At 45.7% G+C, this 12,266-nt stretch overlaps 1 protein-coding gene across 1 annotated transcript; it reads left to right on the top strand.

Moving 5' to 3' along the window:
* Positions 1-1,869: 1,869 nt before the first annotated feature.
* TMEM212 (transmembrane protein 212) lies at positions 1,870-7,542 on the top strand (the record flags this gene model as incomplete). Its single annotated transcript, XM_027891341.1, is given in 4 exon segments — positions 1,870-1,936; positions 6,427-6,611; positions 7,335-7,474; positions 7,476-7,542. Coding segments are annotated over 4 exon segments (459 nt in total), but the record flags the coding sequence as incomplete, so codon positions are not given.
* Between the last annotated feature and the right edge of the window lie 4,724 nt (positions 7,543-12,266).

The following is a 12,266-nucleotide window of genomic DNA, read 5'->3' as shown; positions in this document are numbered from 1 at the left end:
CAAGTCTATCATAGAAAAAAGAAAAGGGCCAAGAGTACCACCTGATTTTTGTGGCTTAGAAACACAATCACAAATTTATAAGGTATTAATTCTATACTCACATTTGCTGCTTTTGTCTCCAGACAAAACAATTCAGTAAAATTCAATGCCTGACTGGAAGTGAGGACTGCAAGCTTGTCAGCTGCGCTGCGAGGCTCGTTCAACATCAGAATGAAATACAGCTTCTAATTAATAGCAAGAAAATAGAGATTGTTAACCACTCTGACCATGAGAAAGGCATCAGGGTGTCTATTGGAAACACACAGCCAGACCAGAGATCAGAGCTCTGCCTCATGTTATTAAGACATTCACACCACCCTAACCAAATTAAATGGAGGCTCAGTAACACGAAGCGACCAGGCTCCCTTTTCTTCCTCCTGCGTGCATGAAATGACATTTTAAAGTGACGTGTGATCTCTCAGAGCTGTAAAGGGGTCAGGCACCAGGCGCATCTGGCACGCTGATCCTCTCGTACAGGAGCATGAAGTCATGCTCCAAGCTGCATTCCCGAGTGAAGAATGTGTAATTTTCCACGTGTCACTTTACTGACTTGCACGCTGAACGGAGATTAATATTAATTCCATTGAAGTTGGGGCTTATTTAAGAACATTGCAAGCCTTGCTAACTGTGTTTTAATTAAACTAGAAATAAAATAGTGTTTGGTAAAGAGAGCTGGTGTTTTTTGAATAAACACTCCCCACACAGCCTGCTGTGCTCTGCCATAAATCAGCTCAGTGCTGGATCCCACCCGACAGGGTGAACTGGGTATTAGAGGGTCCTCAGAGGTGTGAGTTCAATGGTAAAATTACTACTTGTTAAATTTGCCACTCTGTTTTTCGCTGCTGTGTAGAGGTGATGTTGTCACCACAGCAGCCCGAGGAGCCACCACCCTTCAAGCTGACTTGCCCTGAAGAACAACTGTCTCCTTTGAGTCTTTAGGAGGGTCAGGATGTGCCCTGGGGTTGTACCCCAGTGCCAGCCTGGCTGGTGGCAGCACCCAGCTGGGGGAGGATGGGTCTGAAATCAGTTTGATGATTATTATCAGCAGTGTAATCTGGGATTGCAGATGATAAAGTACACAATTGCTTTGGCAACTTCCCACCTCCCAGGCATCTCCCAAAGCTCTCAGAGCCCTCACCTTTCATGTTTGGGGCGAGCAAAGACACCAACAGCGTGAAGTGCACGATTCACTTGATTTCAAACTACCAGCTAGAGTCTCTTCCCTCCAAATCCCTTGTCACACACCTGTTACACCAACAGTGACTGTCCCTGGGGAGAAGGTCCTGCGTGGGAGGACGTGTCCGTGTCCTGCAGAGGCTGGATTCACACTGGCTGGGATGAGCAGGTCAGGGATGGAAACAGCCACGCCAGCTGCTGTCAGCGAGCCCTGGCTCTCTCTGTGCTGGGAAGAGGCCTGTCCTCTTGGGAAGGAGCAATTCAGAAATCACAGGATGGGCTTTCTGTAGCTGAAAGGGAAGGGCAGTAAGCTTGGAAAAAAAAATCATATTCCTGGGGGCGAAGAAGTCTGATTTACCACAGCATAATACCTTCTGTTTCTGTAGGAACATCTGAAGATAAACAGAATAGTGCTTGTGGTGCCAGGTAAACAGCTCTCCATGCCATGGCTACAGTCTCTAAGGAGCTGCTGTTTATTATGAGCCATTTCTGCCTCGGCTTTAGTGACAAACCCTCCTTGCAAATCCAGCAGGGAGAGGCTCACAATGAAGGGAAGAGCTTGTATGGAGTTGCCAGAGGGATACTTATTACCTTTGGGATTTTAAGATATTTTTTTTCCTGGAATTTTTGCCTTCCCCCTCCTGTTTTTTTTCTTATAAGCGCTGGTCCTTTGGATGGAATTTTTGTCTCGCAGCTCCCCTTTGGAATGGAGCTTTGTTAGGCAAACCAAAAGCATTATCAAAGGAAAGATGTTAGTGATCCTACAGAGACATGAAAAAGTCACTATATTTGAATTATTTATTTCCTAGTTCATGTGAACTAGCTTTAAACTGATAAATGCTCAGAACAACATAAAACTAAAGTGAGAGGCTCCCTGGAGGTTCTTAATAATATTTAAATTTGCAGTAAATATTGGTGTATTGATAATTATCATGGCCTTCTGATTTTTAATTTCCCTTCACAACGAGAAGCCTCAAACTTTCTGTTTCTGAGCCTAATTTGGATTGTTAAAAGAGTGCAAATTAGGTGTATAAATATAAATTAGGGTCCCCAGGGTTGTGTTGGTGTAATTGTGATAATTTTTTTTTGCACTTTTCTTTGGTTCATTTCCTAAGTTTTTTGCATTTCCAAAGGGATGTTTTAAGTCACACAGTGAGGCAGGTACAGCGAGCTTTACAGAGTAAAAGCTCAGGTAGGCACATGGTGTGAAATCCTCATCCTCCTCACTGAGAGCACAACACGTGCCTGGTGCCTCCTCATAGAAACTGACTGTTTGCCCTACATAAAAGCTGATGAGGTGTTTTTTTGGGGGGGGATGAGGTCCCATAGCTGCAAGGGTTTGGAGGTGCTGGTGGCCCTGTGGCAGCAGGTGAAACACTGAGGAAGCAGAGTCAAAGCAGGGGTTGGAGGAAGGGTGCATCTTCTCCCCCTCACCCTAAGGGCTGCACAAAGACATCTCCAGGGGAATCCTAGCCTTGTTTGCCCAGTGGACATGGTACTTTTCTTGTGATTGAGATGCAAGGACGTAGCCGTGGGGTTTTATACCCGTGTGTTCCCACCACACAGCTGGTAAACCCTGACACAGTTGGTTTTTTTCCTTTTAATCCACAAGGAGAAGGAAACAGTTTTTTCACGGCACTGTCATTTCTGTTGTCCTTATAGCAAGGAGTTGACTGCAGTACTTTATGGCTTCCCTACCCTTCCATCAACCTTGGGATGTTTATTTTTTCTTCAAACATAGCTGTTTGCGGCACACTAACAAGAACCGAGGATCTTTTAACACTGCTATTTGTTTACTGAAGACATCAAAGCCTTTTTTCCACGAGCCCTCTTTGAGTCAGTGCAATCTGTGTTTTGTGCCTTACAAAATAAAACGACAGCAAAGCACTGAAGATACAGGTATTTTTCTTACCTGGAGGTTCTAAATTTAGCCCTGCTTCCTCCCTCATTCCTCAGCTTCTCAAACTGTTTTGTTCCTGAACCTGCAGTTCCAGCAGACCTTCCTGCTGCCTTCCAGTTGGGTGGAGGAACAAACCTGCCAGCGTGGACAGCGGCTGGGAGAGCAGCTAATCTAAAACAAATATTTTGTAACATCACCTATGAGCAGATGCATTTCCCTGCTTCACTTTGATGACCGCGATGCTAACGGGAAGCAGCGCTCAATATTTTGTGTTGGGTCGTGTCAGCTTTCGGTTCAGACCCAGACTGTGGGTGCTGGGAAACAGTAAAGGAAATGACAGATGTTGGCAGCAAATTAAATAAACATATCTGCCGAAAATAGTGGCCTAAGAAATACCAGGGTGTCCTTTTTATGGATTTCCTAGACACGATGAGGCTATTTTAAGGCGAATTGAACTCCCACTCCTTGCAGTGTAAACAGGATTATTCCTTCTATGGAACATATGGCAGCCTAAACGTCATTGTTTGTGCATCACCGGTATTTCCAGTCATACTTCAAGTATTGTCTTGCCCCAAACCTGCATTTCACCACTCAGAGCCCAGTGTCAGGCTTCGGGGAGTGCTAAGCACTGCCAGCACATCACAGGAAGCGTTTCCATGGAGGACAAAACCTAAAGCCTGTCCATGGAGAAGGACCTGCTGGAGCTGTGCCAACAGATCAGCTCCCTCAGGTCAGCTGGGGTGTGGACAGCAGGGAAGAAGAGGGGCAATGAAGGAGGAGGATGGGACAAGGACTGGCCTGTGTGGGGTTTTATTCCACAATGAAGCAACTCACCCCACGACGCGCTGGCTGAAGATTACAGAGCAGGCAAACATCCAAGGCTTTCCAAGAATCGGGAATGGTGATGTGCAAGGTCAGCGCAGGTAAGGCAGATCTGCATGGGCAAGGTACAGGCCATGAAAAACGCTGATTGCAGTGCTCGGGAAGGGGCTGGTGTGCTGAGAGTATTTTCAGCAGCATTCAACTTACTTTCATTCACAGCATTCACACAACCTGCTGTCATTCACCCTGTCACAGCAGGGGAGGACAACCTGCGTGCCCTGATGTTCATGGCAGTGCTGGGAACCTGGTGCAAGGAGGAGACCCAGGAGGGAGGGGCTGGGTGGCAGAGGATGCGCTGCTCAGCAGCGTTTAACCCTGAAAACACCAAAAGGAGGTGCAAGAGGCAAGCAGCACAAACCTTTCTCCTTCCACCAGCTTTAAACCAGGTGAGCAGTGCTGGTACAACAGAGTGCAGCCAAAGAGGCTGCAGGTGTACGTGGGACAACAGTTTTGGCCACTTCCCTTGGCTTTGGGTGCTGTGGAGCTCAGGTGTAGCACATGGCTTAGCAAGGCAGGGCTCAGCCTCCCAGAGATGGGGTGGAAACAGGATTAACAGTTGCACAATCCCAGGGTCCCCAGGGAGCTGGGAACAGCGACAAGGCTCCCTCAGGGACATAACCAGGCTGCTCCTCCAGTCTCAGCACTCAGGTGTCTCCTGCAGAGCACTTCCAGAATCCTGCCTTAAGAAATAAAAACAAAATGGCAGATCCTTAAAATAAAAACACAAAGAGTTTTAAGCATATCCAACTTTGGGATAGAGCATAAAATTTCTTGCCAGAAAATTTAAAACGAACTGGAAACTGATCATCTACTCATTTAAACGATGTGCCTGGAGCTAAACCAGCAAGGCTGAATAATCTCTGCACTGCTTTCATCCTCCTTCAACTTTTCCTTTGTTCCATCAGCCACATGTGTGTTAAGTGTAAATTGAAGGGCTCTTCGCTGGAAAAGCAGATTGTGAAAAGGGCTTGGCCGTCATCTTATAATTTGGCTTCAGTATTACAATTACTCTTACTAGCACTCTTGTTTTGTTGTATTATTTATCCTGGCTAGAACCCTCTAGGATCCCCTAAAGGCTTTTTTTTTTTTTTTTCCTGGTGGATTTAGCCAACATCCACTCATGAATCCAGATGTTTCTGCTTTTATCCACGGGAATTTAATGGTATGGATATGCCAAGATCATAACTTGAGGCTCAGCCTCAGGACAAGTATTTTTCAAACTCCCTAAATAAAAAAATGGAAAGTGCCACAAAAGAACCTGAGTCTTACTGCACTTTAGCATGCCAGAATGGAAATCAAACCACAGGACACTGTTGCTCAGGGTTCTGGAGCTGTGTTGATACAGCGTCCTACATTGCACCAGAAATCACAGCTCAGATTGTGCTATTTTGTGTCCTCAGACACAGATTTTGCCTGTAGCACAAGTTCAACTCTTCTTCCCATTCACCAGCCTGAAGCCAGGAGCACAAATACATGTGGGTCCAAGATGCTTACGCCGGGAAAAAAGATTCCACCCTGCAAGGCAGAATTAGCGCTGGCGTTTTCAAATGAATGAACATGTGCCTGTGTATGTCACAGATAATGCTCCCCAGGCAAAACTGGTTCCTAAATAAGGACAGGGATGAAACATACCCTGCCCTGATCGGGACCTGACCGAATAACACAAGGTCTGCTGTGCCTTTGGCAGCACTTGGGAAGAATAACCAACCCCAAACTCATTCCTTCCTTTATCCAGAGTGATAAAAGCAGCATGAAGCAGACATTAAAATAACCTTAAACTTCTGCACTGCCTGGAGTTTTCTTCAGGCACTCCCATTTGTGGCATCCTGAATTTTTTTTCCCTGCTCCCCATGTGTCAGCATGGGGATCCCAGTGAAAGCTGGTGTGCTCTGGTGGTCAGTGCTAGCGTGGTGGTGTGGATGGGGTCTTGTTGGGGATGGCCATGTCTTGTACCACAAGTGCCCTGAGGTATTTCAGTGTCAGGACACTCAGGAGCATGGAACAGCAAATGCAGGAGATGCACAGAACACTTTTCAGTGGCCTTTTGGCAACCAACACTAAACATCTTCTGTGAGCATGCCGTGCACGGTAAGGATGTGATATCATGCCTGACTCCCTGAAAGGTGAATTTTAGCCTTTCCTCCAGGACACTCCCAGCTGGCCTTGAGTGCATACCAGCAGCACCACGGTCCTGACTTTACTCTGCACAATCCAATCCCATTTGAAGCCCCCCTCTGTGTGCTGGACAGGGGAGGAACATGGAACAATTATTCCAGCCTGGTAGAGAAGAGCCCGTTGTGCTCCCTGAGAGGCTCCAGCACAGCAGCCGGTTATTGCCTGCTCTAATAGCATTAGTTCTTTACCTGCAGAGATTTTGGATCAAAGGAAATTTAAATTACTCCTAAAAGCTCTTCTAAGGCTTCCCCCAGCATGGAAAAGCCTCTCAGCTGGCACAAAGGATGGAGCTGGCTCCGTAGCAAAGCCCTCTGGGGCAGGGATGTGCCAGGACAAGGAGGAGGCACAAGAGCCAGGGCAGCTGAGCATCCAGCAAAGCTTTTCACCCACCTACCTCGGAGCTGGGATCAACCAGGCCAAAATCCTGCTGAGGGCAGGGGTAGGTGGTGCCACCAGGCAGGGTGACAAGTCCAGGGGTCTGTATAGTGTCACATGCAGGCGGCAGCAAGGGAGCAGCAGAGTTAAGCTGGACAATGCATTCAAAGAGAAAAGCACTTTTTTGTTAATATTGTGGGTCAAATGTGCTGTGTAGGGCTCACCAAAGGTACACATTGTATGTCCCACCAGCACAGTCATTCTGCCACTTCCTATCACATTTTCTGTGTTATAATGAGGAATTTTTAAAGCACTCAGCTATGCAGTTTAAATTTTAAAGGCCACCCATTGTACTTAAACACTATATGACAAAGTGTATAAGTATACCTGTTCCAATTTATTCTCCTAGTATTCTTATTAAAATATGGTTTCAATGACTTTGCCTTCCCTGTTAAAAAAAAAAAAATAAAAAAATAAAAAAATCTGCATTTCTCTTTAATAAGTTCATGACATTCAAGCTACTAATTTCCCTTACCATCACATCCTTTTTTGGACACAGAATAAAGGAGATAAAAAATATATAAAAAAAAAAAAAAAAAAAAAAAAAAAAAAAAAAAAAAAAAAAAAAAAAAAAAAAAAAAAAAAAAAAAAAGGAGGCTTATTCAAGTTGGAAATGAAGAAACACAAAAAATATTAAGCCTTTTAGTTTTAAAGGTTTCTTTTTTAAAAAATAAATAATCACTCAGCAAGTCATAAAAGTGATAAAATGCTTTTGTCTCCATTTCAGGGGGAGGCCAGTTTTGCCTTCAACATCCTGAGCATCGCAGGCGCCTCAGTGCAGTTTTCTGCTGCCGTTGCATCTTTGCTCCTTGGCCCATCCTGCTACTGCTGGCTGGCTGGGATCACTGGGAGCAGCTACCTGGGTTACAGTTCTGTTCCCCTTCCCCTGTGCCGACTTCCCAAACCTCTGCAAAGACCCACTGAGGGATGAGTGATACCCCCTCACCCTTAAAATACTGGACTCATGTTTGAGTCTGGCTGTATTCTGTGCAGATTGGGGGTTTTTGATGACTTTTGTGGAGCTGCTGCGGTTTGGGCACTTCAACACGAGCATCAGTCGCAGCTGAGAAGGTGGATGGCCGGGAGGGTGGCACAGCTGGGCAAGGACGGACAGGGCCTGACTGCACTGCCACGGGGTTCGTTACACCAGATCACTTTATGAGCCAGTAATTTGGTCCTTCATATCCATTATATCCCAGTGATGTTTTACCTATAGGGACATACCTTTTCCATATGTAACCTGGGCGTCTGAATTTAAAGGGTGGGTCAAATTTTATGGAGATTATACAGTCTGCTTTTTTCTTTTACGAAAAGCAGAATCTGAAGATTTGCCTTTCTGCTCTTCCTTACGGCTTGAACGCTGCTCTGCCATTAACACACAGAGCTGTCAGAACCTGCACAGACCTAGGTATGAGATGGACATGGATCTGATCCCAACGTGGACCTCAACAGCAAGAGGAGTGTGAAAAATAACCACTGTTCAGCATGTCTTATCTCTGCTCCAGGTAGAGCCCTAGGCAGGAGCACCTCGACAGTGCAGCAGGATGAGAGGTGAGGGCAGGAGGAAAAACAGGTGACCCAGAGCAGAGCCAGAGCGCAGCACCATGCCCCAAGCAGCTCCTGCATGAGGCATAGCATCAGTTTCCAGCTCCAGCATTCCTCCAGCTCCCACATCTTGTAGGACTCGCTGTTGGTTCAGACATTCACATATTTTGCTGTGCTGAGGGAAATCTCACCTTCTGTGCATGCTGTCCCTTGGGGTTTTTCTTGCCTTTAACCTTTGTTTGGAGCCAGTCTTGAATCCCCCCAAAAAAACCAGTGTTTCCATGACAACAGCCCAGTAGTGGGCTCCTCTGGGACACCTGAAGAATCAAAACACAGCCAATGCTTCCTCCTGCTGCAGCATCACTCCCCATGGTACCACAGCCGTATCCTGTCCCCTCTCCCTCCTCTTGTGCCACAGTGGGCTGCCAACTGCCCTGGCCAGAGCTCTGCCTGCAGTGGCATCACTGGCATTTACTGACTGATAAGTTACACTGCACAAGGGGTGGACAGGCAGGTATTGGACCGTGGAACCATCTTATTGAGTGAGAAAGGCCAGAAGGGTCTTCAGTCCAAAGGACTGGACAGCTCTTGCGTTTCATAATGCCCTAATCTTATTAACAAGATTCATAATTTTCATGCCCTCCTTGGTATTTTACAGGAGATATCAAGTGATCCTTCGTTACTCACAGCCCCTGCTTTGCTCCCAACAATCAGCATTTCTCTTGCCCACGTTCAGCAAAGCTCTGCAACCACTGAACCCAATGACCCTGTCCCTGCAGCACTCTGTCTGCCCTCAAACCAAGATTTATGAGGGTTATGCACGGATGCAGCTGCAAGAAGAGTCCAAAAGCTTTTGTTGCAATGCCACAAGCAGCGCAAAAAAACCAGCAAAATGCTCTTTGCATACCTGATCCTCGCTGAAGGGATACAAGCAGCACCCTCGAGCCCCAGATGGCAGGCTCTGAAGCAGGACCCAAGGAGGCAGCGTGGATGTGTGCCAGCCTGACAATGGGGTTTCGTTTAACAAGCACAGATTTAAGTGTGGAAATCAAATATGAAACAGTCGTGGCCAGCATTGTCTGCATTCTTGGAGTGGCACTGAACTAGCAGAAAGAAAAGAACCGAGACACTGGCCCAGACATGCTCCAGCTGTCTGCGACTACCTCTTCCCTCCTCCACTGAATGTAACTATTCAGCTTGTTTTCATTTCATTATTAGATGTTATTTTTGCAACCTGGGAAAAGAATAGAAAAATGGTGGTGGTGGGGGGGGAATGTCCTTCAAATGCTTTTGGGTTTATTTTTAAGAACCAGACTGTTTCTTTCCTATCAGTGATAAGTACAGACTTTTAGAAGTGCACAGGGCCCATGGTATTATTAGTTAAGAATTTGTTTCTCAAATAAAGTCCTTTATCTCAGAGGCAGCAGCACTTGCATTGCTGTGGTTATTCATGTAAGTCTCACTCATTTACTACTGAGCAACGTGCAATTAAATAGCCATAGAAACACCCACAGGCTGAGCAACAGCTGCCTACAGGTAACCTTCAGCTTCATGCACTCACTTGCCAAATGTTTCAGCTCTAGCCCTGAAAATCCTCGTGTGCATGTGGGAGCAGGGCAGGCCCTTTCCTCCATCACCGTGGGCACGGCACGAATCAGGGTTTTAACGAGTTGGTTTAAAGCCTGATGCTGCAGATCCCTGTAACAGGAGTGCTGCTCAACCCACCGCAGGGCCAGCACTTCCCTGCCTTCTCTTCCCTCCTCTGCCTTCCTCCCAAAAAGACAGCTTATCCATTTTTAATATTTAAGAGAACTCACATCCAAGAGAATTCACATTTCCTGCTCTTTGCACCAGTTTTGCTTGTGGTAGACACACCAACACACACTGCCCATGCCCCATGGCATAGAGGCCACCCTATGAAACAGTCAATCACCAAGCAAAGGGCCAGGGTTATAAAGTTTCCCAGTGGCCCTAATGGGAATTCTGAGTTTGAGCTGGACTTCTCTGGAAAAAAGTCTCCTCTCTTTGGATGCTGATGCAATCCAGCACAGCAGTAGTGCTTCAAGGAAGAAGTGGCATTCAGAGTGTTTCTTACCATTTATCTTCCTCTTTCAGGACGTACACCAATCCAGGAGCTCTTTTCATCTCAGCTTTTTCACACTCCCACAGTATTCCTGGCAGGAGAAGGTCAGGCATGTTTAAGTGTGAGATGCTGTCTCTGCAAAAATTGTTTTGTAACATCCAGAGTAGGTCTGCAATTCCAAACCTGGATATTGTAAGCTCCAACAAAGATTTTTGAAGTGCACCTCCAATAACTGCTGTACATGCACCTTGCTGCTTCCTGACAAATAGCATTGCTCTAAGGGCTTGCATGGGGAAGTTTAAACCTTATTTTTACCTTATTCCAGACAGTTCAGCAAGGGGACAGTTTTGATTTTTTTTTTGTTGTTTAATGAAAATTATTTCTCATGCTAGAATCTAATTTCTGCTCATTAGGGATAAAAATGATGATTTCAAGCAAGGAGTTTCTCCTCATCCATAAACTGTAAACATCTGCTCAACACTAAGCCTAGGAGCAACTCCATTTGCCTTAATATGTGTGCTTATCTCTAAGCAGGTGCTTAAGTGGTTTGTTGGCAAGAGCTGGAGTGCTTATGTCTTTCCAGGTGACCCTATTTAATAATTACCAGTATTAAACAGCTCAGTAACTATAAACACAAGGAAAAACCACCCAACACTGAGTCAGCTCTGCACAGATCTTTTCCAAATATGATTTCTGCATTAATCAGGGGGGGTCAAACTGTTCCATGCTCGAGGACTGACCCCAAAGCCACGGGAATCAGTGGAAGGGTGTTGACCAGTTACACCGGTTTGGGGATGGGATCCCCTGTGAGCAGAAACACCTTTCTGTCTTGGCACTGTGACTAACAGGGACAACAAAGGCTCTGCACTGACATTAAGAAAATTTGTTTTATGTCCTGACATCCTGTTAACCTCCAGCTCACTTAGAGGAAGCTGTTAATTTAATGGTTGCGTCAGAAAGATACGGCATTGCTGAGCAACGAAGGAAACCTCCCAGACCAGTGTCAGTATTAACACCTGCACAGGGCAGCACTGGCTGCAGGAATCTCTGAACAGAGCATAAATTTGAAGAATCTGCCCTTGACAAGGAGAAAACTTTCAAATCAAAGTGGTCATGGCTGATACAGACTCTAGAGACAGGCTCTGGTATCTTCCTCCTGCATTGTCTTCCACAGCAAAGCCTCTCTGGATCCTGTGGGTTTTTCCAGTTGAATTTGATGCAAAAATGGATGGATTAATCCTCTCCCCTCCCTTGGAGGTAAGAGGCTGCACACAGGGTCTTTATCTCAGCCTGATATAAAGAGCTCCAATCACTCAAATCCAGAGAAGTTTATTTTGCTATTGCCTTGATTTCACTGTAGTTCCATTTGACTATAGGTGGTATCCATTTTACTGAGTATCAAACTTATATTGTACATATATGCAAGAGTAGAGGTGGAAGGCAGTGGTAAGACACTTAGCTAAAATGAGATGTTTGACCTAAAAATAAAGATATAAAGGTCCTGGCTCCATAAAACACTTCAGCACATACCTAGCAGCAGACGTGCAGACGATGCTGTTGAGCTCAGCCTGACACAAGTGCTGTAACTAGTGTGATGAGAATCAGGATTTATTATAAGTCAGATGGAATCTTGAATACAACTGTGCTGTAAAACCATGGTTTTGATCCAGGGATGCCAGTACCTCACCTGAATAATGAGGCTGTAGTCTTTCCATCGCCTGCTCAGACACAGGCTTGCATTTATACACCAGAAGACACCCTAATTCACAGCAGCAAAGTAGAAAGATTTGGGTTGTTGCATTACTCTTAGGAATAAAACCTTTATCTCTGTGTGTCAGGGTTGCACTTTTAGCGTGCTGGGACATTGAGAGTCCCAGCTCACTGACCCACATTTGATGCTTCTACAGATTTGAGCACTGACCTTCCAAGCATGAGATCATTGACTTGTATCCCTGACTCCTGCAGCCCACAGCATTGCTCCAAACATCATTCCTGATTGTTGGTCACTCCTGACTGACTCATTCTCATTCT

The sequence above is a fragment of the Empidonax traillii genome, unplaced genomic scaffold (assembly GCF_003031625.1).
Source record: "Empidonax traillii isolate 1590-97213 ecotype Southwest subspecies unplaced genomic scaffold, ASM303162v1 scaffold319:size813200, whole genome shotgun sequence".
NCBI classification, from domain to species: domain Eukaryota; kingdom Metazoa; phylum Chordata; class Aves; order Passeriformes; family Tyrannidae; genus Empidonax; species Empidonax traillii.
Note: the sequence above shows the minus strand (reverse complement) of the source record. Positions and strands in the feature narration are given on the sequence as shown.